Genomic DNA, 27,351 nt, shown 5'->3' on the forward strand with positions numbered 1-27,351 from the left:
CACCTGAACGCCATGAGAAGAAAGAAGGCGGCGGCAGCAGAGCCGGGCAGCAGGGCGCGCGCGCGGGGCACCAAGTTTGCCCTTTCCATCCAGCAAGCACGGTAAGCGCAGGGCGAAGCTGGCGGATCCGCGGATCTCTTGCTCCAGGTGGCGAGGAGCAGAGAGAAGCCAAAGTCAGCGGCCGCCGAGTGTTATTAATTAGATGGGAGTTTCTCAATCTTCTCTAGGGGCCCGCGATGTCCCTTTAAACAGGCCCTGCCCGAGGGAGTTTGTTGGCTGCGCCTGAAGCTCGGGACACTTAACTGTAATGGTTTTACTGCAATGGTTTTACTGTAGTGGAATCTGGGGACGAATTTTAAAAGGGAAAACGGGGAACATAAGAGGTGGATCAGGCTAAAGGCCCACCTCTCATTCATATATATATATATCTATATATATCTATATCTATATATATCTATATCTATATCTATATATATATCTGTGTGTGTGTGTGTTTATGTACACACACACACACACACACACACAGTGTGTCCCCCCCAAAATGTTTAGAGGTACTCTCATTTTGACTCAAGAAAATCACCAATTTATAGTTCAAATCAGGAAAAATAAATACAGTAAATTTACCCCTGCGTCCCTCCAGAAAAAAAGCACTGTACATATGTGTGTTTGTGTGTGTATTCTATTTCTGTTTAATCACTTTTAATCATTATCTTTCCCATGTTTTCAGCTTTGCTCTTTTTTATATTTTATTTATGATTTTCAGGTTTATACATTTCAATAATTTTAGTCATTTTAGCATTTCAAAACTTGACTTTCTCCCCCCTCTTTCTGCGGTTCCTTAAATTTATTTTTCATATTTTCTGCATATCAAAATCTACTTAATTTGTTCATTTATTCAGTGCTTCCCCCCCCCCCTTTAAAAGTGTTTAGGGTTACTCTCATTTTGACTCAAGAAAACCACCATTTTATACAAATTGGGAAAAATAAATACAGTAAATGGTACAAAGTACAAAGATTCACAAAATGTTTAGGGGCATTCGTACCCCTGCATCCCCCCAGAAAAAAGCACTGCATTTATTCATCTACCCGTACTTTAAATATATGCTCTTATAAAACTGTTGCAGGTTACTGTATTACAATGATCCTGCCAATGTTCTTACCTGTTTACAATTTGTTTGTAAACATTCAATAAACCATTTCCATTCTTTTATAAAAAGTTTGTTATCTTGATTGCTTATTTTTTGCCATTTCTGCGTATTACATAAACTTTTGTATCCATTCTTCTTTTGCTGGGACTTATTCTTCTTTCTATGTCAGCAATTGGCAGAAAACAATGGCTATTAGCCTGTCAGCCACTCAACTGTATTACCTGGGCTATGAAGGTGCCCTAAAGACCTTAAAGCAAAGACACACAGTGTCACACAGTGACCTGCGACATCGATCACATGCAGTCTGCAGTCCGTTGGGAGTACAATATGGGCATGTTTTTAAGTTAACAGCTTACTTTAAAAACCTGACTGTATCAAACTACCGAAGGTTATTCACAAAAGCCAGATTAAACAGATTAAACCCCTCTGCAGTGCTGGAGGGTAGGGTGAGAGGAGTCCCCTACCAGGAATGACTGTGCTCGTGTGCCCAAGACACAGACTCTATAACACATATTATCCTGCACTGTGTGGAGTTCAAGCAAGCTAGGGCTGAATTGATTTCACCCTTGCTAGCCCTGATCCCAGGAAAATCGGAGGAGTATTATATCAAGTTCCTATTGGAAGACCGACCAAATGCTAGAACATTAGCAGTGGCGAAGTTTCTATCGGTGGTTGCACGAATCAATGATCCCAACTCTAAGTTTGAACAAAATGTTTTTGAAACCTGAAGGCAGGATGTCCTTATTGGATATCGTTTTGTAACAAATTGGTGGGTCTTTGGACTGTAATAAAGATTGTATATACTGTATTGTATTTTTTTTTTGGCCATTTCTGCATATTCCATAAATTTTTGTATCCATAATTCTTTTGCTGGGACTTATTCTTCTTTCTATTTTTGGGCAAGTAACAGCATTATTGCCGCTGTAGTAGCATACAGGAATAAATTTCTGTACAGTTTGGGTAGTTCTGTCCCTATAATTCCCTAAAGGGAAGTTTCTGGGTTTTTCTTATAAGCGTTATTTTAAACATCTTTTTCAATTCATTATATATCATTTCCCAGTAAGCTTTAACATTTAGCCTTTTCTCTTTTAACCATAAACCTCCATGAATCCTGGTTCCTGGAAACTGTGGGATGATGATGATGATGATGATGATAATAATAATATATAGTTCAGCATCATGTTTTCACAGTGGCTAACCAGATGTCTATGAAACACCCACAAGCAAGACCTGAGTGCAAAAGTGAGTGTGGTTAGGGAGTAATGTTAACCTGGGACCCGTTTTCAGCCCCAGAAACTGTTTGGGAAGCCAATCCTTTTTATTTTTATTTTAAAAAATGTATATGGATTATTGCTGTTGTTGTGAGTGACCCACCTAGATCAGGCATCAACCCTGTCATGGGGATGGTCCTATTTCAATAGATGGATTGGCTAGGGTATATACAGGCAAACCCCCCCCCCCCAATTTACATGTGTTGATTATGTGTGTGACTATACCTTTCCTCACATTTCCTTTCAAGCATTAAGCAGAGGTAGGCAATTATTTCCGAATTAATAATTGTAGGTTGTGAATGTGGTTTTGTGTTTGTAACACCCGAGGAAGACAGAGGCTCAAATCTCTATTTCTGAGTCCCCGGGGCCAATATTACTTTTCCTGCAGGTAATTTCAAGGTTTAGTTTTTATTTTATTCAATGAAATTTATATATTGCTATTCTAAGAAAACCTCTGAGCAGTTTATAGAAAGCTGACAAAACGTATGTAATGTAATGGTAGCTTTGAAGTATTTTTTCCTGTTCTCCCTGATGGATTTGAACTGTAATCCATTTGGAAATGTTTGTTGCAGCGGCGTAGCTAGCCGCTCGGGTGCCCGAGGTGTAGGGAGGCTGAAGGGGAGGTGATAGGCAGACACAAGCCCCACACTGCCGCTTTGGATAGTATGGAGCCTGCAGGGGCCTGAGCCACCGCGTCACTCCCAGTTACGAGGCCCCACGCTAATTGCCACCCCTGCAGTGTGGTACCCAGTGTGCCCCACCCCCAACCCCCTAGCTACGCCTTTTGTTTGTTTGTTGTTTACAATTTTGCATGGATTTAAAATATTCTTATATCAAATGACCCATTGAATCTTGTAGTAGGGTTTTCTTCTGCCAAAAAAAAAAGCCCTATTATCCAAGCAACTCCCATTAGTTTCAGTGGAACTTGTGGACTTTTTGGTGGATAGTTCCCAGACTCGAATAGGTTCTTTCAGTAAAATTGATTCATCCAGCTAATCAAATCTAACACAACTTTCAAGCAAAGATAAGTTGCTCTTTTCTACATCTTCAGTTCTACCGAAAATGTCTTCCTGGCATTTTCAAAGTTTTTTTTTCCATTTTTTTTTGGATAAAGTTGCTTAAATGGAGCTTGTCCAAGTCTGTTGGGCTAAAACAAAAATGCAATTTTTTTTTTAAACAATTGTTTTGCAGGCTTGGTCATAAAACAATTATCTACTTCTGCCTTTTGCACCTTGTCTTACCAGAGCCGCTGGATTGATGTATTCGAATACCGTCATTAGGGGTGGCAGCCTATGATAATGTGAGGTTGTGTTTGTGAAACATGAATCTGGAAAGACTTATGCATCAAGTTTGCTTCATTATCTGATAAATTGTGTCATTTGAACCCCCCACCCCAATTATAAACTAATGGACGGCGGGGCTGTTTCTGTCTTGTAGAGTCATGGTTTCTGTTCTATGAAAAGTTAAGCATATCTAAAGTTTTATGGAAGCTGGTGTAGCACAGTGGCTTAAGAGACTGAGCAACAAATCAGGAATTTCCTGGTTCAAATCTAATCTCTACCATGAACTGATTGAGGTGCCCTTACAAGGTGAACTCATTAGGTGGCCTGCAATATATGGGAAAATAAAACTGACCGACCTTATTACAAGGCCGATAAAATTGTTACTATTTTTAAGACAAGTTATAATACAATCAATCTGTTTTCTTCTGCCTATACTAGGAGCTGATGCACAGCTTTTCTCATTACTGCAGGACAGTAGAAGTAGCATCTGTTGAGCTCACCCCTTTTACAAAAGTTATGAGAGCTACTGTTGCACTTCTTGGGAGTCATGAGTTGACATCTTTCCTAGCATGCCTTCTAGTGACATTGTCCATATACTGTATAATTTCCAGAGGGGCCAGCCACTCCTTATACAGTAGTTGCACAAAAATTGCAATACGGCAAAGACTTAACTATAAATGGACAGTAGATGGAGCACTCTGCCAAGCACATCGAGTCTTTTGTTGGGCTACTACAGATATCTGTACGCATGCTGCATATGCTCCCATCTACTCTTACCCCTTAATCAAGAAGTGAAAATGCCATGCTTGTGTTTTAATTTGTGTTTTAACCTTGTTCTCGGCATAGTTCCTAGAGCAGAGAGCTATTATTTTTGGTATTTCGAGCTACGTACGTGGTTGTTATTTTAGTGTTCTAGGAGCAACTTTCTTGTGCATTTATAGACTTGGCTATTACGGTATGTACGGCTTTATATTTCAACAGAATGTTAAATCCAGGTGAGAGGAGATGAGAAAGGACTTGTGCTAGGGGTGAGAGCAGCAGGAGGAGTGGTTATGGAGAACATGGGGGATTCTCTTAGGAGGAATTATGGGATTCAGACTTTGTACCCATCGCTGTGTGTGTGTGTGTATGTATATGTATCTATATCTCTCTATATCTATATCTCTGTGTGTGCATAGATATACCTGAAGGAGCATCTCCACCCCCATCGTTCTGCCCGGACACTGAGGTCCAGTACCGAGGGCCTTCTGACGGTTCCCTCGTTGCGAGAAGCCAAGTTGCAGGGAACCAGGCAGACGGCCTTCTCGGTGGTGGCGCCTGCCCTGTGGAACGTCCTCCCATCAGATGTCAAAGAGAAAAACAGCTACCAGATTTTTAGAAGACATCTGAAGGCAGCCCTGTTTAGGGAGGCTTTTAATGTTTAATTGTTTTATTTCATTTTTCTGTTGTAAGCCGCCCAGAGTGGCTGGGGAAACCCAGCCAGATGGGTGGGGTATAAATAAATTATTATTATTATTATTATTATTATTATTATTATTATTATTATTATATGCATATAGGTATAGATATAATGTTACTTATCCAGATCTAGAGGGAGATACCAGCCCCCTTCTATTGAGACAAACTTTAAAACATTTCAATGTTTTTCAGTGGATGTAATTACAAGCCAATTTATTTGTGACATTAATCATGTGATTTGCCCTTAAGTGCAGGATTTTTCTTTCGCACATAGCCAGAGCAGGACCCCAATCCAGATCAGGACTCTAGTTTGGCAGGGGGATAGGTGACTAACCTTTTGTCTCTACTGCATTCCCAGTCTTGATTCCTCCCCACTCCCCGCCCACAGTGTCTGCTATTTGCATGAAGAAAAAAGCTCCCATTAGCTTCAGGGCATTTTAGGGGCATTCTGGATTGGGATCATGGGGAGGGGGGAGGGGGTTACAGACTCCTTGGTGGCAAGTATTGGTGGCTATTGGTTTAAGAAAAATCCTACACTTGAAAGTAAACTACATGCAGCTTGGCCCTGACTCGGGTTGAATAGGAAGCAAAACCACCCCGTTTCCTTTTTTCTCCCCCACTTTGAACACTGATCCATGCCAGCATTTGCTTATGTGGATATGCAATATTTTTTCTCAGGCTCAGTTATGCATATATAAAATTGAAATAATAGTTGCCTCCTCATGGGAGTTTAGATGAAAGACTTGCAAAATGGTTTTATGTACTGTATAAATAAATACGTGGTTCTTATTCATAACACAGTCACTCCAGATGCCTCTCTGCAGGACAGCTGTATTGCAGATACTATAATTTCCAGTGCTCAGATCACTGGATACTGCCCCCCCCCCCCGCAGTTATCTTTACTGTTACACTTGCTATTGCAGCAGGCAGTGTGGTAGAAATCACACTCCAGGTATCAAGTTGGGGCTCGTAAGTGTTAGTGGGAGAAATCCAGACTCTTATCAACTGGAAAGGCATTTAACATTGCAAAGAACTTTGCATAGCAAACATTTTGATTAAGGACCTTGTGACCCAAGTGAGCTAACATGGGCTCATGATGCCTGGCATTCTCAAAGAGCTGCTGGTAGGAAGAGGGGGGAGGGGAATCCAGTTCTCATTTAAAGGCAAGCCCACCTGATTTGCTCAGTTTGAAACCTTCTAAATTCGCACCTGTCCCATGTTTGCAATGCAGTTCTCCAATTAGTGTGAGAGAAAACTGTGCATAAATTAAAAATGAATAAATTACTGAAAATAACATACAGAAATGCATTCTGTTGAGAGAAATTGCTTGCAAAAATGTGTTTATTAGAAATTCACCTGAAAATGCTAAAAAAGTTCATGAAGATTACACAGTGTTTTCAAAAAGAAATTATACAGCTGTACTTGGATCTCGAACACCTTGGCTCCCGAACAAATCGGCTCCCGAATGATCAAAACCTGGAAGTGAGTATTCTGGTTTTCGAACATTCTTTTGGAAGCCAAACGTCCGTCAGGGCTTCCACAGCTTCCGATTGGCTGCAGGAGCTTCCTGCAGCCAATCAGAAGCCGTGCTTTGGCTTTCAAACATTTTGGAGGCTGAATGGACTTCCGGAACAGATTCTGTTCGACTTCCAAGTTACGACTGTACACCTATGGACAATACCTATATATTAGGTGTAAAGTTACTTTTTGAACACCATAGGTGAACTGAAAAAGCTTAGTTGCTAGTGTTCCCAGTACCTTGGCAGACCTCACACATTCTCATATCTCTCCTGGACCTATGAGCCAGTGTTTTATATTTCCCACAGTACCCCTGATGTACTGTCAGTCTGGAGCATTGTGGTAAATTTGAGACAACAACTTGTAACAATCTACTACAGCGGTCAGATAAATTTGTAATCTGCCAATGTATAAGAGACATGGAGGGTGGGCTTTGAGTTGCATGGTCAGATGAGATATAAGAGGTTGTATATCCTAACCCTAACCCTAACCCCCCCCCCCGTTTTAATGGATAAGCTGTACATTTTAGTGAAGGAGCAGTATGGGAGGAGATGGGGTTGCATCTTTGTCTCTGGCAATGAGGATACTGTCAATGGTGCTGCCATGTTTGAGGGGTCCTTAGGCAAGATGCCCTCCATGAGCCCGACATACTGTCTGTCCGGTCCGTTCCCTGATACCTGCTTGGCTGATCTCCTGATCTCCCCTTCCCCTTCTTTCTTACAAAGTGGGGAAGCAGTAGAAGTCCTCACGATTTTCTTTCTATCTTTCAAATTAATTTGAGCTATTTTTACCCAGCCTTCGTTGCAAATCAGTACCAGTGCAAGATACAGAAAAATGAATAACCATGCCTTCTGTAAAATGTACAAATTGCAGGACAGTAGTTGTGGCACCATTGGTACCCAACCCCAATGGCTGCAGGGCCCCTGACCTGCACCACTAGATGTTGGGATGGCTTGGACACAAACAAATCTCTTTATTGATACACTCCTTCATACAGTTGTTGTCTCTTTTTGGTCTTCCCACTCTTTCCCTCTTGCCATGGCCTTCCTCTTCCTCTCATCTCTTTCCCCCAGGGTGCTCTGTGGACAAACGTGTAGGGCAGGCATAGGCAACCATGGCTCTTCAGATGTTTTGGAACTACAACTCCCATGATCCCTAGCTAACAGGGCCAGTGGTCAGGGATCATGGGAGTTGTAGTTCCAAAACATCTGGAGAGCCAAGGTTGCCTATGCCTGGTGTAGCGGAAAAGAATAATATAGGAAAGGACTACAACTACAAGAATATGAGAACTGTGTAACTATAGGGATACAAAAACAGCTCTTCACTATTTTTCACTTAAAATTCCCTCTCCCCCCATATGCATTTTCTCCTGGAGGGAATAAGATATGGGTGCCTCTCAATATGGGGGAACAAAATTGGGGGATGATTTTCAGTGGGAAAACAGCCAGAAAAGAAAGGCGGTGCTCTATTCCTGAGAGTGGTATTGAAATTATTAATGATTTTCTGAATTAGGATGATAATCAGAAACAGCATGCCTGCATGAATAAAATATACATTTATGTTATTCAGATTCCATTGAAGTTCTTATAATCAAGGAGAAATACACAAGATTTTGGCAGGGGCAAGAAGACAGAACTGAATAAGGTTTGCATGTGAAACAATGCCACAATTGTTCATTCATTATGCTTTTGTCAGAAGTGCAAAGATTTAGCTGATGGGAACCTCAGACCTGATTAAAAATTGTAAATTGCCACTCTACTGAAGCATTTTATAAGGAATAAAGAATTTAGATGTATTTGGAATTAACATAGGCAGAATGGTGATTCATCATCCTCACATTGCAAAGAAATCAGACTGATATTTTCAGAAACTCAAAGTAATCTGCTCTTTCATTATGTAGGGCTTTTCATTCCCATTTGCTTATGCTTGCAATGGGTGAAGATGGATGGTAGATTAGATATGGTAAAAATTTAGTCCTTGAATATCTTAACACCTAGATTCACCAGACTTGTTGGAGCAGCTCTGCCTTAACACAACGTCATAACCGCCAGAGCTCAAAGCACTATTCTGATTGAGAATATTTGAACATGCTGCAGAATAAAGTGATGAAACAAGCTTTGTTGTTGTTGTTAGGTGCCCTTAACTGTGAAAACATGATAGTTCAAATAGTTCAAGAATTGTGTGTGAGCTATAACCTGCATAAGAAATGGAAGAATATGAGAAACAATACCATTCTGCAATTTCATCTATTTACTATTTGTGGGATGTTTCAACTATCTTACTAGAAAAGGACACACCAGAGATAAGATATATTGATGGAGAACACAAATTGGCCCGGTTCAGACATAATAGAAAACCATGGTTTCCTGTCTTCTGAATTGGCCTGCTTGAGCCTTATTAGAAACTACAGTTTGAGCCTGCCTTGCTCTTACTAACTAGCTTTATGCTACCGTATTGAACCAGGTTTGTGGCTTAACTGTTAGTATATAAACTCCTAAACAAATTACCTGAAGGACTGTTAGATAACCCTTGTTGTAGCTGCCTTGTCTATACAATGAGTAGGGGGGCCCTTCTAGTAAGTACCACATGCTCCTGAGGTCTGCTCCATGGTTACCTGGAGCAGGGCCATTAACATTGCAGCACCATCCTTCTGGAACTTTCTTTTGCAGTAGTGGCCTGTGCAGTACATACTGTTGATGGATGTGGTCTATAAAATATTGATTTTGTGGTCCAGTACTTTATTGTACAGCAAGGAAGGGCCATGGGCTGGGGTATTTGTGTAGAGCAGACATGTTCAGCTGGTCGACTGCGATCGAAAGGTAGATCCCCGGTTGATCCTGGTCGATTGCGGGAATAAAAAAAAAATGGCAGGATGAATGTATGCGCACCCCCCCCTCTATTTGTTCCTCTGTTGCATCTAGTGGGCCTTTTTTTGCGTTTGTTGATGTTGATAGGGGATACAATGATTGGTTTTAGCAATGCATGCATTTGTAAGCTGCGGATTGTTCTGCAATCCTCCCCCAAAAAGCTCAACAACTTTGGTCAGTCCTCCCCTTCCACTCACCCACCCCAGTTATCCTCCGTCCAATGACAATGGGTAGATCACTGCCAGTTGTTGTTTTTTATATACTGGGAGTAGATCGCAGTATCTTGGGAGTTGGATGTGCCTGGTGTAGGGGATAAATGATTTTACTATCCCTTCCCTATTTCTGAAGATTCTTCACACCCTTGAAGAGACCTAACAGCACCACAACACTTATGCTCTGTCTGCTTGCGGCGTCAGCTGATGCACCCTGCAGTACCTTGGAATAAATATCTCACAGAAGTGGGCCCCAGGAGAAACAATCTGAGAATGACTTTCCTTTGGACATATCCAGGAGCTGTTATAGGCTGAAGGAACACTTTAACCAAAGCATTAAGTTGGAAATTCTATTATTTTAGCTAATATCAGTAGGAATTCACTTATCTAAGATAAGAAATGTGGTGGGAAGCTGTTTAGAAAAATATATATATACTTTTACCTTGATAAGGCTGAATTTGATCAGCTTATAGAGCTTTATGTAATTATAAGTTTCATTTTCTCAAATTAGCTGTTTCTGTAACAAAGTAAAATTTGTGAAATTATCTATACCTATATCTGTCTATATATCAGCCCAGCTAATTATGATTTAAATGTGTTCTTAAAAAATTCATGCAAGACTGCTTATTGGCAGACATTAACACAGTTCTTCTAATAGCCTTTTGTTTGATGTAATATGCTAATGGTTTCATACATCACATTTATTCTCAAATCCTTTTTATTTATTTCGTTCCGAGGCAATTTATAAACCAGAGACAGAATGCCAAGAGTAATAAAAAAAGAACAGGTATAAATCAGCTGTTAAAACATATGGCTCTATTTCATCACAACAAGGTATTCATTATTCACCAGCTTTATCACTTGTCACTGCAGTTTACATGTCTTCAACTCCATTCTTCCTGCCACTGGCCTTCAGAATTGTTCTCTCCTCTTCAGGCTTCCTTGACATCTTCTCTAGTTTCTCCTTCTGGCTCTCTGACGGGCAGAGCAATCCAAACTCCTGATCTCATGGAGGTCGGTATGGATGAGGTGGTGTCCCTCTGTCCAGCTCTGCCTGGCTTGGCTGCTCTCCACTGGTGGGGAGCTCCTCTACTGTAGAAGTTCTTAATGCACCTGCCTAAACTGTAAAAATACAAGTTTTTTCCTTCTGCCCTCCTTCCTCCCTGTCCAGAACAGGCAGTGGAATGAAGAAAGCTCCAGTACTGCCCTTGCGGGGTTAGGATTGCTTTCTAATTGTCTCTTTAAATAGATATTATTTTCCCATCTTCACCATTGGACCAAGACCTTGGACCTTTCTTACTCTGCAAACATATTCACTTGGGATAGTTTCCTTCAAAGGTCCAGCGCCAAGGGCCTTTTGGTGGTTCCCTCACTGTGAGAAGTCAGATTACAGGGAACCAGGCAGAGGGCCTTCTCAGCAGCGGCACCTGCCCTGTGGAATGCCCTCCCACCAGATGTCGAGGAAATAAACAACTATCTGGCTTTTAGAAGACACCTGAAGGCAGCCCTGTTTAGGGAAGTTTTTAATGCTTGATCTTTTATTGTGTTTTTAATATCCGTTTGGAAGCCAGCCAGAGTGGCTGGGGAAACCAGGCTCGTTGGGCAGGATATAAGTAATAATAATAATAATAATAATAATAATAATAATAATAATAATAATATAATTACTGCACACCAATACCTGCATATATTTTTGCAGCTCAGAAGTTTTGCTTTCTGTTCTGCTGTCCAGGGCTGATATTTCCTGCTGGATGTCCTACCACTAGTGTGAACAATGGCATTCATAGTGCCCCCCGTTTTTAGAATGCGTCAGTTAAGTGCTAGGATCCATACTTCCTCCCTTGCATGTTCCTAGGTGTTTCTCTAGTTTGCAATCCTAAACACACTACCTAGGGAGTAAGCCCCACTGAATGGTACCTGCCCCACTGTTAGTAAACTACACTGAATGAATGATGCTTGCTTTTGAGTAAATATGCATTCTGTTCTCACAGTGGCAAACAGATACCCAGGGGCAGTCCACAATGTGAATGCAGTAGCAGTCTCACACTCATGACCACCAGCAACCAACCAGCAGACCCTTTGTTTAATTTCCAAGCAAAGGGTCTGCTGGTTTCTCTTTAAGGTTTCCAGACTCAAAAGAGAACAGGGCAATTAAAGGCACAGAAGTCCTGTCCTCTATTGAGTCTGGCAACCCTACTAACAATAGATAATTTTATCCTCCACAAATTTGTCTAATCCCCCTTTAAAGCTATCCAAGTTGGTAGCCATTTTCTAATGGTGGCCGCAAGCTACTACTGTACTGTAAAGGTGTTATCCAAAACACATTTACCAGTGAGTAAGTCCTGTTGAACTCGGTGAGGGTTACTTCTGAATATGCATACTTCAGATCACTTTGTACACCCTTAGATAATAACAGCCCATTAACAGATAATGGAACATCTGTCATGCAGTGAGTTTCTATAACAACTGAACTTAACTGGAACCTGTAGCTTCCTGCAGTTTTCGCTTTATAGTGATTTTTCCATTTTCACACGATCCACTCATATAGGAATGTTTGTAATTTCAAGTTTTATTACGGTATTCATTGAGAAGCCTTATGAAATGAAGCAAGAAGACTACATTTATTTGCTAAGGTTGCATGACTAGGAAGTAAATCTTCCACAGTGGGACAACTTCTGTGTAAACAATCTTAGGATCCTATTACATGAGCATGGAAAAGAGAGCAATATTGAAAGCACCTGTGTTAATGAAAATTGACTAATTTCAACATATCCCTGCAACCAGGGCAGTTATGTTCCTTCATGGACATTATGCCTAAAGTATTCCCTTTAATGAAAGCTATTGAGGAAGAGTGTAAGCCACATTTTCATCTTTGATTCTGAACTTTCATTGGCCAATATCCCGACAGCTATTTACTGATATTCAGAATTTTAGTTCATAATTTCCCAGTTTTTTATTGATGTTTCATTATCTTATTAATGCTATTTTAAGGTTAACTTCATGTTTTTGATTTCATATGGTCAACATTATTCCAATAATTAATACAATCTGATTTGATAAACTTGGATTTGGCTACTCCAGGCTGTGAGATTGGAGAACTGCTGCATAATTCCCCGATCAATAAGTAGTTACATTGAAGTAGTGGGAGTGAAATCAATGGAATAAATTGGTGTGAATCCAAGTGCTTTCACTTAACTGTGCTGAGGAATGGTGTATAAATCAATAAGCTTAACCATACTGCAATTATACTTCAATTATTCTATTTTGATTTTATTTATAGCTTATTATTGTTATTCATTATTGTGATCTAATAGAAATGGACTTTCCCCAGTAGAACCATTTAGATTGCATATTCAAGGTTGTTATACAGAATTTACCATTCAAGGGCCTCCGGATTACTTTTTCCTATAAGGTAGAAGAGAAAAAACATGGCAGAACACACTTCATCTTGCATTTTGATTGTATATGGTAGCTTTCTGCGTAAGGTAAGAAAGACTTAAGATTACATTTCTATATGGCTGTAACATTCTGTCTTTTTTCTTTTTTTTAGATTGATTTTACAACATGCCCATCATAAAGGTGCCAGTGGTCCACAAATTTGGTATTGTATGCCATGATGAACATAAAAAAATTCAGCAGAGACTCTTGACTAAATATCTGAAGGAAACGTTACCTCCAGCCAAGAAAAAGAAACACGTGTAAGTTTAAATAAACACAAAACAATATTATTATATAATGCATACTGGCAAGTGGACAAAGATTTTCAGTGTTTCTAGTGAAACCTGCAAGCATGTTAATGAGAGACTCGGGAGCATGGAGAAGATATAGATAGGAAAAAGTAGTTTATGGGGAACTTTAACAGCAATCAGCAGGAAACAACCATTTGACTGGGGTGGGTACACAAGGAGCCAAAGATGCCCCCCCCCAAATTAAAATTGTTAGACAGGACAACAGAACAAACAATCCTTCCCTCAAGATGGTATGAGCTAGGTGACTTACTGGAAACTATTTGCTTAGTTGGTAAAGGTAAAGGTAAAGGACCCCATGGCGGTTAAAGTCCAGTCAAAGGCGACTATGGGGTTTGCAGCACTCATCTCGCTTTCAGGCCAAGGGAGCCGGCGTTTCTCCACAGACAGCTTTCCGGGTCCTGTGGCCAGCATGACTAAACTGCTTCTGGTGCAACGGAACACCGTGATGGAAACTAGAGCGCATGGAAATGCCTTTTACCTTCCTACTGGAGCGGCACCTATTTATCTACTTGCACTTTTTGGCATGCTTTTGAACTGCTAGGTTGGCAGGAGCTGGGACAGAGCAATGGGAGCTTACCCCGTCGCGGGGATTCGAACCACCGACCTTCTGATCGGCAAGCCCAAGAGGCTCAGTGGCTTAGACCATAGCGCCACCTGCATCCTTTTTTTGCTTAGTTAAGTGGAGATTAGATGTGTCAAAGGTATCTGTCAACCATAGCTGCCAAGTTTTCCCTTTTCTCGTGAGGAAGCCTATTCAGCATAAAGGAATTTCCCTTAAAAAAAGGGAGAACTTTGCAGCTATGCTGTCAACCTTGCATGAGGCCTGCTGCTGACTAGCGTTATATCAATTGGTTGCTCAAACAGTACACTATTGTAAAAGTAGAATCCACATTAAGTCTCTTTTAACTCAAATCCATATTTTTGGATGCAAAATGGAAGATACTAAGTCATTTTTAGCAGTGTCCTATTTTAATTTAAAGTGATTCTATCATTATTATTTTCCTTATTAATATTATTATTCCTTTCATCATGTCACATTCGGTTTTTCAGATGCATTAATGCTCTTGGTGTTTTCTGATTGGGATTCTTTCCTATGAAGCTTAGTTCTAGAGAAATTAAGACAGCAGAGGTTTAAGAGGCCAATTTAGAGAAATAATGGGTAGATTTCAATTTAAGGGAAGGGTAGTAATTTCATTTAAGTAATCAGTTGCAGCTCAGAATTTATGTTTACCTGATAGTATAAATTGATTAGTGTAATTCAGGCATAGGCAAACTCCAGCCCTCCAGATGTTTGGGACTACAATTCCCATCATCCCTAGCTAACAGAACCAGTATTCAGGGATGATGGGAATTGTAGTCCCAAACATCTGGAGGGCCGGAGTTTGCCCATGCCTGGTCTAATTTCTTCACCAACAATCATTCAAAGGGTTAATATTGTAAAGAGTTAACTCTTTCCAACATGATGAAATTCTTATACAGTGGTACCTCTACTTATGAATGATTCGACTTACGAATGTTTCTACTTACAATTGGAGCTCTGTCCACCATCTTGGATGCGGTTTAGATAGGATTTTTTCTACTTACAAATTTTTAGATAGGGTTGCTTCAACTTACGAATTTTTTCTCACAATGCATTCCTATGGGATTCGACTTCCTTTTTTTTTTGACTTACGAATGTGTGTTCAGAACGCATTAAATTCGTAAGGAGAGGTACCACTGTATGGAACGGTCTTGTAATGTGCTGTGTATTCAGTGAGTAAATACAGGTATATATTTTTGTAAAGCATGATGGTCTACACATAGATTATTAGCTGCTTCTTACAAAAAACTGCATTCCATGAAGAAATGCCAATAACTTGGAAGCAGCATAATGACGAACTATAAGTGCAGTGTTTAATAATCAATATATTCCTGCAATATTCATAGTCTGTTGGCTGCTATTGAAACAGTCTTACTCATTATCCAACAAATAAAGCATTGTAAATTAGGAACACAGAACAATGTTCTACACTGTACATTGAGTCAAATAGGGCTTTTAAAATTAAATTAGCTTTCCATAGTTATCTTTTATACACAAAATTTTGATTTCATTTACTGATGATGTACCAATTAAACTGAAATTCTTCACTGGATTTTTTTTATCAGAAACCCGTTTCAACTTACAGAACAATTCGTTGAGGATTTCAATTTCTCACTGCAAACAGAAAGTAAAGAAAAATTCATAGAGCTGGCTAAAAAAATGGTTGCAAGATGCAAGGTCTGTATACATAAGGATTACTGGATTTCTAAAGGGACATTTATAAGGGCAATCTGTTGATCTTAAATTTCTACAGTGGTGTTTAATAATTAAGAATTAATTTAAATATTTCTGATGCAAAATGTTCATTATTTACTTTTTGAAAGTGACCTTTTAGTTACCATTTTCATAGTGTTTTGTAAAATACTATTTGACAAAAGTGTCATTCTGATCTGACTTTATACTGTGTTGTGTTCTCTGAACACCTCTTATTAAGCAAATAATAATAATGTGTAGAAACAGAGCAATAGCTCGTATTGTAAAATATTTTGAAAACAATAACGTTGCCATTCAGTAAATACAATTAAGAACACTCTTTTTAAATGCAAGCTTTAGAAGATACCTTCCATGGTGTAGATGTTCTGCACGAGTTTTTCCTTGTTGTATGTCTCCCTTTCCCCCTGTTCATTTTGCAGAAATAATGCATTTGCTGATAAAAGTCAACAAATGCAACATTGGCACAGTTATATTGATATCATAGGCTCCTGGTGAGGGTTGGCAGATTTTGGATAGAGATTGTTGAGATTATTAGTAATAGCATCCAATACCTGTATTGAGAAAAAGTCAATAATGAACACATAAAAATGCAAAGGGCAGTATAGTTATTTATGTTTAGTATACCGGTAGTTATTTATGTATGCTTATGTTTACATAACATGCCTTCAACAAAATTACGGAGTCTCACTGAAAGGTTGATTGAAGAAGGTTCTGCAATATTTTGTAGAGGGAGCTTGGCTCAAGCTCATAAAGGCTGCCCTTGGGTATAGAACTGTGAGAGATGTAACTGAAATGACCCTGCTGTTCCACCTTGTATTACCTTGTATCACAAGGTAATACCTTGTGAAGCTAAGCAGCTCTGGGTCTGTTTGGTACCTGGATTGGTAACTTGATGACGTCTTGGGTTCCATGAAAGGTGGAATATAAATGTAAGAAAATGAAACAATAAATAAAGTTGTCATAATGCAGAAACCACAAATGGTTCTTTCTCATCATTTATCAGAGGAGGAGAAATATATGGAAATCGATGGCAATTTTCTCACATATTTATTTAATAAACTCCCATTACTGCTTGATTGTAAACCCCACTTCCACTTACCTTAAATATTTTTTTCCCAAATATTTTGTTCCAATGATAAGTTGGATGGAGATGAGAGATTCACTTGTAGTCAGCAGTTTCTGCTGGATGAAATCAGATGCTAGAATACAAAAATCAACCTGAGAAAAGGACCTAAGCTCAGAATTCCTTCGTAATGGAAGCAAACAACTTCATAGGAGGGTTATTGTAACAGAATCTCTTTAGGGGCGATATTCATCAAATGGTTTGTACAAGACATATAAAACCATTAAGAAATTATTAAATGAAAATGATTGAAGTATTTGATTTCTGGGCATTTTTTTATGGCAGTGGTAGGAGAATCAGACCTATGTACTTACAGTTTTCTAAAAAGAAGTTTAGGATTGGAAGGAACATCTTTTCCCATGCAATCTTTGCTGTTTTTAACCTTGCCACCTCTTCTGGTAAATTGGGGGAGGCGTGCACAGAATGACCTGACAGAAATGATGCAAGTATACAAGGGAATTTTCCATTGATCATTCAGCATATGCTAATTCGTTTAAATAAACACAAATACAAATGAATAGCACAGAGTCTGAAAAAGAGTGTTTTGTCTGATTGGTGAAATGCTGTGCGTGTGACCAAAGAACAGCACCTGTGAGTCCAACCAAATTAGTTTTCAAACTGCAATCATGCAAGAGTTGCCTGTAGAATGTGAGACACATTTTGGTGGGATTCGCTATTTGGATTCCATCCTACTGAGATGCTAGCACAAGAGTTCTCTTCACAATTTATTACTATGATGCGGAGCTAGTAATTGCTTTTGTTGAAAGGTACTTCAGGTGGTAATAACAGTATAATTAGAGCTAAGCATTCATCTTCTTATTTAAGTGTTAACCTGAGGGATTAAACATTTCTACCTTGTTAGCTCCAGCTATTGTGTTTTGCATCAGCAATAACACTTTCTTTAAATATGTAGAAACATCATTCTAAGTACATTGACTTTTGTAAGGATTTTTAAATCTCAAATTTTGTCTTCTTATCTTTTATGTTCCAAACAGAGGCGATCAGGTCTTAGCACATTAGGTGTTGGGAAGTATGTAGATCTTCCTGGAGCATGGGCTGAGGCAGTTCTGTTATCACAGTGTAAAGGAGAAATTCACGAAGGTAGGTTTCTTTGAGATTCTTTTTTTGCTGCCCTTTTCTCTAAGCAAGTACAGTACTGCAAAAATTATAAACACTGGAAAGAAAATAAAGCTGTTCTTCTCACAAAGAGATTAATTACACAATAATATATCTATCTATCTATCTATCTATCTATCTATCTATCTATCTATCTATCTATCTATCTATCATCTATCTATCTGCTTTGATGCCATTCTGTATCAACTGACATGGCTTTTGAAATTATTCTTATGGATACAAGCATGCAATAACATTGGATGAGTATAACTAAAGTTGAATATCCCTGTCCTATAAGACCATTAGTGCAGTGCTGTTGCAAAATTTTAGGCCCAGCCCTGGACATTTACAAGAAAAAGCTGAAAACTCCATGGTATTTCCATTTGACAGCTGTGAAAAAATTCTGAAAGCTGAAGCCTCAATACTGTAAAATTACAGATTTCTCTCTGGTTAGATAAAAACAGGGCATCTCTGAAACTAAAGAGGCCTGCTGGAAAGTAACGAACCAAGCTGAATGTTCTTGTACTCGGAATCATCAAAAGAATACAGAGAACAATTTTTGATGGGATTTTAAAACCAGAGATATTGGAGTACTTCTGTGTTTATCATGGCTATCAAAATAGTACTACTTGCAATTCAGCTTTCAATTCTAAATGTCTGGGAGAAATGCTAATTTCACAGTTAGTTCTAAACTGATTTTAATGGCGCATTTGATATTGCTGTACCCTGCCCTGAGACCTTCTGAAGAGCATAATAATAATAATAATAATAATAATAATAATAATAATAATAATAATAATAATAATGCTCCTTTATATTTTCTAACCTTGTTCATTTCACCTTATTGACTTAAGTCATGTTGCATAGATGGCAAGTCAGTAATCTAAACACCAAATTGCCAGAAGATGAGTCATTTCCATGGTGCACAGTAGCAACCCAGACATGGAGCTGGAATATCTGGGATTCCAGGCCCCATTGGGATCTGAAGGTCTATATGTGAATGAGCAGATTGTGTTCATAAATGCAGGAGGAAGCCCTGTTGAGCAGCTGAAGATCTAACAAGTCACCACCCTGAGACAGCCAGGAAGCCCTATTACCAGTTGCCCCAAATCTACTTTTCTTTTCCCAAGACCAGTTCAGGAGAATACAAAATGTGACAGGAGTGCTAAACTCTGCCAAAGCATGCCTACTCTTCAGAAAGAGGACAAAGCTGGAGGCAGTTTTCAGAGCTTGCTTTGTTATCTAGAGCCTAGTCTTGTTCTAGAGATTATTATTGGAACAAATTACCTACCTGTGGGCTGTCCATAGGCCTGCAGATCATGTATCTGATGGATACCTTAGCCCCGTGCAGATGATTAAACTAGAAATGTGTGTGCATGCGTCTGGAGAAGAAAAACAAAGATTATGAGAGGCATGAATATCAAAGTTCTATGAATGGTCATGCCATTACTGGTGTTGTAGTAGTGGATTTCCTACATTGGTAGGCAGTTGGAGTAGATGACCTTTAGGTACATTCAGACTCTGATTCTATACCTGCTGGTCCGACCCAAGCTGCCACACCTTAATTGTAATTTTTGCACAATGCACATAGCAATTGAAGGCACAGTCTGTTCACTCCATTTTTGCAGCATATAGCTTGCATGTTCAGAGTCGGTGCACATTGCGGTGTGTATATATAGACCCTTGTGTAGACAAAATGATCAGTGTGTGAAGGCTGGTGGGCACAACCCTGACCTGACCCCCCACTCTCAATTTCTATGTCGTTTAACAATTTTCACAGGCCTTTTGTCTTGCTTCTTGCTTTTTCCGTTGGACCTCTGCTGTTGGCTGTTGTTTCCAGTTTGCAACTGCACGGCTGTGCCCTGTAGGCTTCAGCTGAGCAAGACAGAATTTGGCTGCTCAAATTATTCCAAAAACCACTTCACAGATGAAAAGCCTGCAATAGAATTAGCACTTCACCTAATGCCTTGCATTTCGATACTTAATTTTGTGCAATTACAAAACCATGTATATTCAGCATTCTCATGATTTTTTTCCAAGTAGCACTGCTTTATAAGCTCTTTCTAAATTTAGACATTAATTGGGTGTAATTTAAAATGACATTTAAACTTGTGAAGTAATTTGCCTTCAATAACGGCATGCTTTAGGTTTCCCCAATTATTTCTATGAAAAAGCATGATATTGTTAGTTTCAAAGATTTAGGAGTAATGGAACAAGTTTTAAAGTGTCCCTCCCCCCAAATCACCCCCCTCAAAAAACCCAAAGAATGAAATACCTTGCTTTATAAAATTTGATGAGGATAAAGGGATAAATGGATCTTGCATATTGTCAGGGCAGTTGGAATTCAATTCCGGCACCTCTCAGGTGGGCACCATTGCCATTCTAAGAGAACGAGGGAGGTGTCCATGGTGAGTTCCGGCACCTCTTTTTCTAGAAAAACAGCACTGCATATTATTATTATTATTATTATTATTATTATTATTATTATTATTATTTTCAATTATTATTATTCCTTTCTATCTTCTGACTTGAGCGAATGGGAAGTGGAATGATTATGGAAAGGGTCATACACAAAATAAATTTGACAGACGAAGATCAGTGATCTGCAGATTAACATGTCTGATCCAAAAGATGAAGCAGAGTCATTTAATATATGCCCCCATTTTGTATATATGGATGCAACTTTAGCTCCCTTCAGCCATTATATTTGGCCATGTGAGTTTTCAACCAAGAGGCCCCCTCCCTCCTTTGTTGCCTCCTTGATTGTCCAGGGCTCTAAATCTCACCGGTATTTACATGAGTACATAAGAAGCTACTTGTTTCAAGAAGTTATCCCTCGGACCCACCAAGGGTGATGGGGAGAGTGATGGCACCAGATTTTTTTTCAATGAATCTAGGGACACAATAAATAAAATAAAATAAAATAAAATAAATATTACACATTCAGGATGTTGATGCTGCAGTGATGGTGATGGAAGCAGCTGCCTTGACCTCAGCCGCCACGTTTCCCCTTCCTCCGAGGCTTCTATCTTCTATCTTCTTTCTCCATGAGCCTGGGCAGCCCCTGAGTTGTTGGTTCTTTGGTGGTGGTGGGGAAGCAGTGCACGGTGGGTCAGGCATGAAAGGCAGAGGAGGAGGGCCAAGAGTGGCGGCGGCGGCGAGGCTCGGGCAGTGCGATGCCTCCCTTCCCATTGGAGCAGCCCCAATCCCGTTCCTACTTTCGTGCAAGCAGGAGGGGATGGGGATCCCTCAGCTGGGAAGGGAGGCTTCCCGTTGCCTAACTGAGAGATCCCTGCCCCCTCCTGCTTGCACGCAAGCTCCGACAGGCAGCATGAAGCCTCCCTTCACAGCTGAGAGATCACCGCCTCACTCCTGCTTGCACGCAAGTAGGAGTTGGGATCAGGGCTGCTTCGATAGGCAGCATGAAGCCTCCCTTCACACCTTAGTTGCTGGGGTCAGGGAATGTGAAGGCAAACCAGAAGCTGCATCTTAGAGCCCCTGCACCACCATCATATGGGGACTTCCAGTGAGGCAAAACGGTGGGGGCCATGGCAGTGAGCAGCTCCTGAAGCCATCCAGAGCCAACTGCGCTACCAAGCTGGCTCCGGGCTGCTGAGACTGCTGCTGCCGCTGCCACATTTCTTGGAGACATTAGATGAAATCCGGGGACATTCCGGGGATGGAATTTGTCCGGGGACAGATTCGCAAATCCGGGGACTGTCCCGGGGAAATGGGGACGTCTGGTAATCCTAGCTTAAATTGATGGCCGCCACACAACTTGTGGAAGTGAATTCCACAAGTTTAGATATATGAAGGAATACTTCCTTTAGTCTGGATTTCCCACCATTCTGCATCACTGGCTTATGTTGGGTTCTAGTATTATGAGAGGAAGAAAAAAACTCTGTTCCTTTTCTCTACAATGTACATAATTGTATACTTCTCTAGCATGTCCCCCTTACTCCCCCCAGTTAAATATCCCTGTGGTCTAAACCACTGAGCCTAGGGCTTGCCGATCAGAAGGACGGCGGTTCGAATCCCCGCGACGGGGTGAGCTCCCGTTGTTCGGTCCCTGCTCCTGCCAACCTAGCAGTTTGAAAGCACGTCAAAGTACAAGTAGATAAATAGGTACCGTTCCGGCAGGAAGGTAAATGGCGTTTCCGTGCGCTGCTCTGGTTCGCCAGATGTGGCTTAGTCATGCTGGCCACATGACCCGGAAGCTGTCTGTGGACAAACGCCAGCTCCCTCGGCCTTTAGAGCGAGATGAGCACCGCAACCCCAGAGTTGTCCGCGACTGGACCTAACGGTGAGGGGTACCTTTACCTTTACCTTTTAGCTATTGTAAACTTCTCTCCATAGGGAAATTGATCCAGACCCCATATAATTTAGGGTGCCTTTTTCTACACCCTTGTTATTATTGTAAAATGTACATGTTGGAAAGGTATTAGAAAAAATCAGCAGCAAATAGTACACGCAAAGCCAGGTACACAATATCACTACCATATTCCAACGTTCTTGTACAGCAAAATGCAGATTCTGCTTGGATGAGTTCTTTGAGCCTTTTCCTCACTCCACCCCTAGTAATTTGGGCATGACATCTGGGTAAATCCCAAATAGCTGGCCTTTGAAATCTCATTGCACTGATTGCCTGCTAATTAGTATTCATTGTCTTTGTTAACCATAAGGTTATAAAAAAGAAGGTTGTCTCTCTGCTGTGCACAATAACTGTAACAGATGGAATAGTAAGTTCAAAGGGTTTATTTGAATTTTAGTCCCATCAGTCTCATCTGTATTGTTCTGTGAGTCCAGCTATGAGAATTTGTCCAAAACAAGCAGGTTTGGTCAGTTAGCTCTTTTAGCCTTGATGTTGTTGTTTTTTGTTCTTGATTTTGGGCCAGAAATGGTCCCTAACGGTTGTTTGCGCAAAATATTGAAATGTGCTGCAGAAACGGTTTAATTCCAGGCAGATGCCCATACCTGTAAATGACTCATTTGCATCCATGCAAACAAATCCATACTCCCAGCTTTTTATATAGAAGTCTGGTGGACCTGAATTAGTTTTCCACATCATTTTAGTTTGCTGGATAAATGTAATTCTCAGGGACGAGTCTAGTTCTGAACCACCATAATGTTGCTCTTATTGATCATAAGACCATATTTTGACTGCTTGGTATATTAAATATATGGTATTGATAAGCAAACCCTTTATAGATAACAGCCCTGTTTAGGGAAGTTTTTAATGTTTGATGTTTTATCACATTTTTAATATTCTATTGGGAGCCACCCAGAGTGGCTGGGGAAACCCAGCCAGATGGGTGGAGTATACATAAATAAATAAATTATTATTATTATTAATTAATTAAAATGCACAGAGAAATACTAGGACAATATAACATCATTTTATCAAAAAAATATATGAATTCATGCTTTGTCAATCAAATTATCCCCAAATCAACAAAAATATTCCAATGTTATTAAAAATTAAGTCAGAGAATTTTTTATTTATTGTTTGTGTGTATTATAAGCTTATGTTCAGAAAAGTTGTAATGACCACTTGATAATACATTATAATATACTATGATGAGCTATGAATATTATAGATAAATAATACAATTCTAATTTTTAAAAATTATCTAATGCTCTCTCTTTTTCCCGAATGTCATATAAAGTCTCTTCAAATATGCATGTTTGTGCTGCTTGCTTTGAGAAGTAATTTTCTCCTTTATTTTTTGCTAACATTTCCCCCCCCTCTTTGTACATGTTTCCTGATCGATCATAAATTATTTGGTATGAGCCTTATGGAATGTTAATAAAAGTTTAAACATTTAAAAAGTTCACAAGGCTAATTCTCTGTGGCTTTTACTATAGACTCTGGTTTTGAAATAGGAGCTTATCTACCTTCCATGTCAGTGGGCTAAACCTTCTGTCTTCAACACCAGACTTTAGTGCTATATTGGAGAACGCTGTGCATATATTTTACAGTCAGCTAATCTTTGAGAAAAGTTTTTTTTAAAAAAGCAAAATATATTGTTGAGAATTTTTGAATAAAAAGTTTTTTTTTAAAAAAAAGATTTCTCCAAAGATCCTGAATACTAAATTCATCAATTCAATTATCAAAATAGTTTGCAAGCTAATGCTGTAAACCGATACAAACTTAACTATTAAGTTATTTCTGAGCAGGCATGTAGGGTTGCATTGATCCATGATGGCCTAACCCTTGCCCTCCCTGGGCTAGGATTATTATTTTTTTAAACTTATTAGTCACTTGACACCCAAAGATCTCCAAGTGACTTACAGCAACATATAAATGTATTAATGTATTCTCTGATCCCCGCCTTTAAATTCCCCCCACCCCCCAAAAAAAGTCTGGTGTCAAGCCCAACTGTTGCAAATCAGTGGTGGTGGTGGGGGTCCAGTCTCTTCATTAGAGATGGCCGTCGAGACCACATAACACCAGTCCTGAAAGACCTACATTGGCTCCCAGTACATTTCTGAGCACAATTCAAAGTGTTGGTGCTGACCTTTAAAGCCCTAAATGGCCTTGGCCCAGTGTACTTGAAGTAGTGTCTCCACCCCCATTGTTCATCCTGGACACTGAGGTCTAGCTCCTAGGGCCTTCCGGCGGTTCCCTCCCTGCGAGAAGTGAGGTTACAGGGAACCAGGCAGAGGGCCTTCTTGGACGTGGCACCCGCCCTGTGGAACGCCTTCCCATCAGATGTCAAGGAAAGAAGCAACTGACTTTTAGAAAAAACCTGAAGGCAGCCCTGTTTAGGGAAGTTTTACATGTTTGATGTTTTATTGTATTTTTAATTTTCTGTTGGGAGCCACCCAGAGTGGCTGGGGAAACATAGCCTGATGGATGGGATATAAATAAATAAATAAATTTATTATTATTATTATTATTATTATTATTATTATTATTATTATTATTAGGATGGTCAGGTATCTCTCCTCCCCCTTCAAGGCAAAGCAGAACAATGGTAGCTAAACATTTACCTGCTTTGCAGTTGGTCCAGCTGCTTCTACTCTCCTGTAGCTTTTGTTGTGGGTGCAGATCTGATAAGGATCTGGCCTGCAGAGCCAAAAAGGTTTCCCATCCCTTTCATGTGTGCCCAACAAGAGGGCCTCTTTAGGTAGAGGTATTCCTGAAAGGTCCTTTCTTGTAAATCTTAATATTTCGGCAGGTTCATAATGAAGCACAGAAGCCCTGTAGATGCCAATGATGTAAAAACCTTTGAAGGCTCCTAAACTGAATAAGCATGGGAGATTGAACTAGAAAGAGGGCGCTTCTAAGCTTCCACCTCACCCCAGGCCTTAGAGATTTAATGCATCTTTGTCTAGATTCAGCTTCATTTGGCTTATATGTTTCTTGGTAGCTGGAGACTGAGGATGCATAGGGATTGTAGATTTGAAAAGTGCAGAATACAAAGAGACCGCAAACCTGGCTTGTACGCCCTTCTTCAGCTCAGTATGAAAAGCAAAACCATCAGTTCCACTAAGCAAAAAACTGGCAGGAGAACAAATGTTACAGATTACCTCCATCATCAGTGTACATTGCACAGTCTTGGTAGCTTGTTTAATTTTATTAATTTAGATGGCTTTATTATGCAATAGGATTTAATTCATAGTCTAGCATAAACATTTCAGCAACTGTTGAACAAAATTATGAAAGAGACGAGCCTTAATTACTTTTTCATCAAAGTGATAATCAGAGAAGGCAAACAATCTGGGGGAAATTTGATGTAACACTTGTTTTATTTGTTCATAACTTGGCAAGCGTTTTGTTGCAGGTGCGATGAGAGTACCGTATGAAATACTAAGGCTCTGTAGAGGAAGCTGTTTGTTGAATTTATCTGTCATTTTCTTTTCACTTCAGAAGCTGTTGAAATACTTTTAATTTCCTTGGACCATGCGCCTCTTGTTCCAGACCATATCCCAGTTTTATTTTTCGTCGCGGAATCTGTTTTGTATAGACTCTGTTATGAAGCAGTGGAGAAGCCATCTCTCTTCGCATGTGAAATCACGTTGTCCAAGGTATGTTGTATTTTTTTTAAGACTATCTGCCAGCATCCTCATACCCTGATATATATGTTGTTTCATTTCATGGCTACTTAAGTGCCACTCGAGGCCTTGTGTGCCAATCTAGGTATGCTGTGATTTTATGCCATGTGATTCTTTGCTCCCTTATGACAGTCTATGACCACTCAAGGTTGTAGCTGTGGAATGCTGACCCATTGCAGGCTACAACTGCATCCAGCTTGAGACAGCCGTTAAAGATTTTGTCATTCTTTGTGGCCTTTAAAAATATGATTTTTGGGGGGAAGGCGGATTACGGGAAATGTTTGTATTGACTTTTGGTTTAGTTAATGGTGTGTACTGCTTTGAGTGAAGCATAGCAAAAAGTTGATGGAGGGAGGGAATAGTAATAACGGTAGTAACATTTAAATACTTCATTTATCAGATCCATAGGGGCACTTTCAAATCATTTTATCAGATCCATAGGGGCATTGTTGACAATTTACCACAAATAAAAGCAGATGTTCAGTTTGTTGGAATGCGTGCTGTGACTGTACTAACTACAGGCAGCTGTTTCTTCTAGATCCCAACTCATAATCTTTGCCATGGAAGTGAGTTATGGGAGCTGCAGTTTATATGGTCCACCTTTTATTGGATAAAGTAATTTGCACCAACATGTTCAAGTGAAAGCAGTGCACTCTTCTTTTCCGCCATCCTCATTCTAATTAGTTTTGTCTTGAATTTTTATCTCTCTGAATTCACCGTTTTTGATTATTCCACAGTTCAGCTTTCAAGTGACACTTTAACGAGATGCTCTAAAATACATACAAAAAGCATTGGGAGGTGGTGGTTTTTTTGTTCTCAATACATATGGATAGCTTGGATTTTTCTAATAATTTCCATGATCATCTTGCATAATGTTCATCTCACTGCTTAAATGATGTGACCTTTTTATTCTCCCATATGGATTATCATTAACTAAGATGTATTATGTTGGGTCACATAATCTTAAAGTAGCAGCAAGAGATTTATGCATTCAGGAGATAGGACGAAATTGAAGGCAAGTAAATGAAAGTGTCCAAATGAGAACCATTTGCTTCTGAAAGCTAAGTAAGACCTGCAAGATAAATGATGGTACCACATTGGACTTCAATCTTGTACCTCTTTCCTATTATTCATAGATCCCTTTCAAGCAACACATTTTTGTCTTGATCGCAGTGATTTCTCTGCTAAAACTTTATGATCTCTTGCTAAACCACTGAACACCTTTTTTTTTACACAACACAAGCTGTCTATCACT

At 39.7% G+C, this 27,351-nt stretch overlaps 1 protein-coding gene across 5 annotated transcripts in view; it reads left to right on the plus strand.

Moving 5' to 3' along the window:
• Positions 1–27,351, plus strand: part of TMEM232 (transmembrane protein 232) — a 147,209-nt gene continuing 119,858 nt past the window's right edge. For 3 of the 5 annotated variants that reach the window (XR_009558319.1, XM_060280162.1, XM_060280165.1), the window contains exons 1-6: positions 1–101; positions 8,248–8,322; positions 13,308–13,455; positions 15,652–15,763; positions 17,918–18,023; positions 25,912–26,069. Coding sequence is in view for 4 of the 5 variants with exons in the window: in XM_060280162.1 (XP_060136145.1) it covers positions 13,322–13,455; positions 15,652–15,763; positions 17,918–18,023; positions 25,912–26,069 (510 nt within the window). In the remaining variant the exon portion in view is untranslated. Of the gene's footprint in view, positions 102–7,881; positions 8,323–13,307; positions 13,456–15,651; positions 15,764–17,917; positions 18,024–25,911; positions 26,070–27,351 lie in introns of those variants that run through there. The other 2 variants (XM_060280163.1, XM_060280164.1) reach the window with 2 other exon arrangements.

Source organism: Zootoca vivipara, chromosome 11 (assembly GCF_963506605.1).
Source record: "Zootoca vivipara chromosome 11, rZooViv1.1, whole genome shotgun sequence".
Lineage (NCBI taxonomy): Eukaryota > Metazoa > Chordata > Lepidosauria > Squamata > Lacertidae > Zootoca > Zootoca vivipara.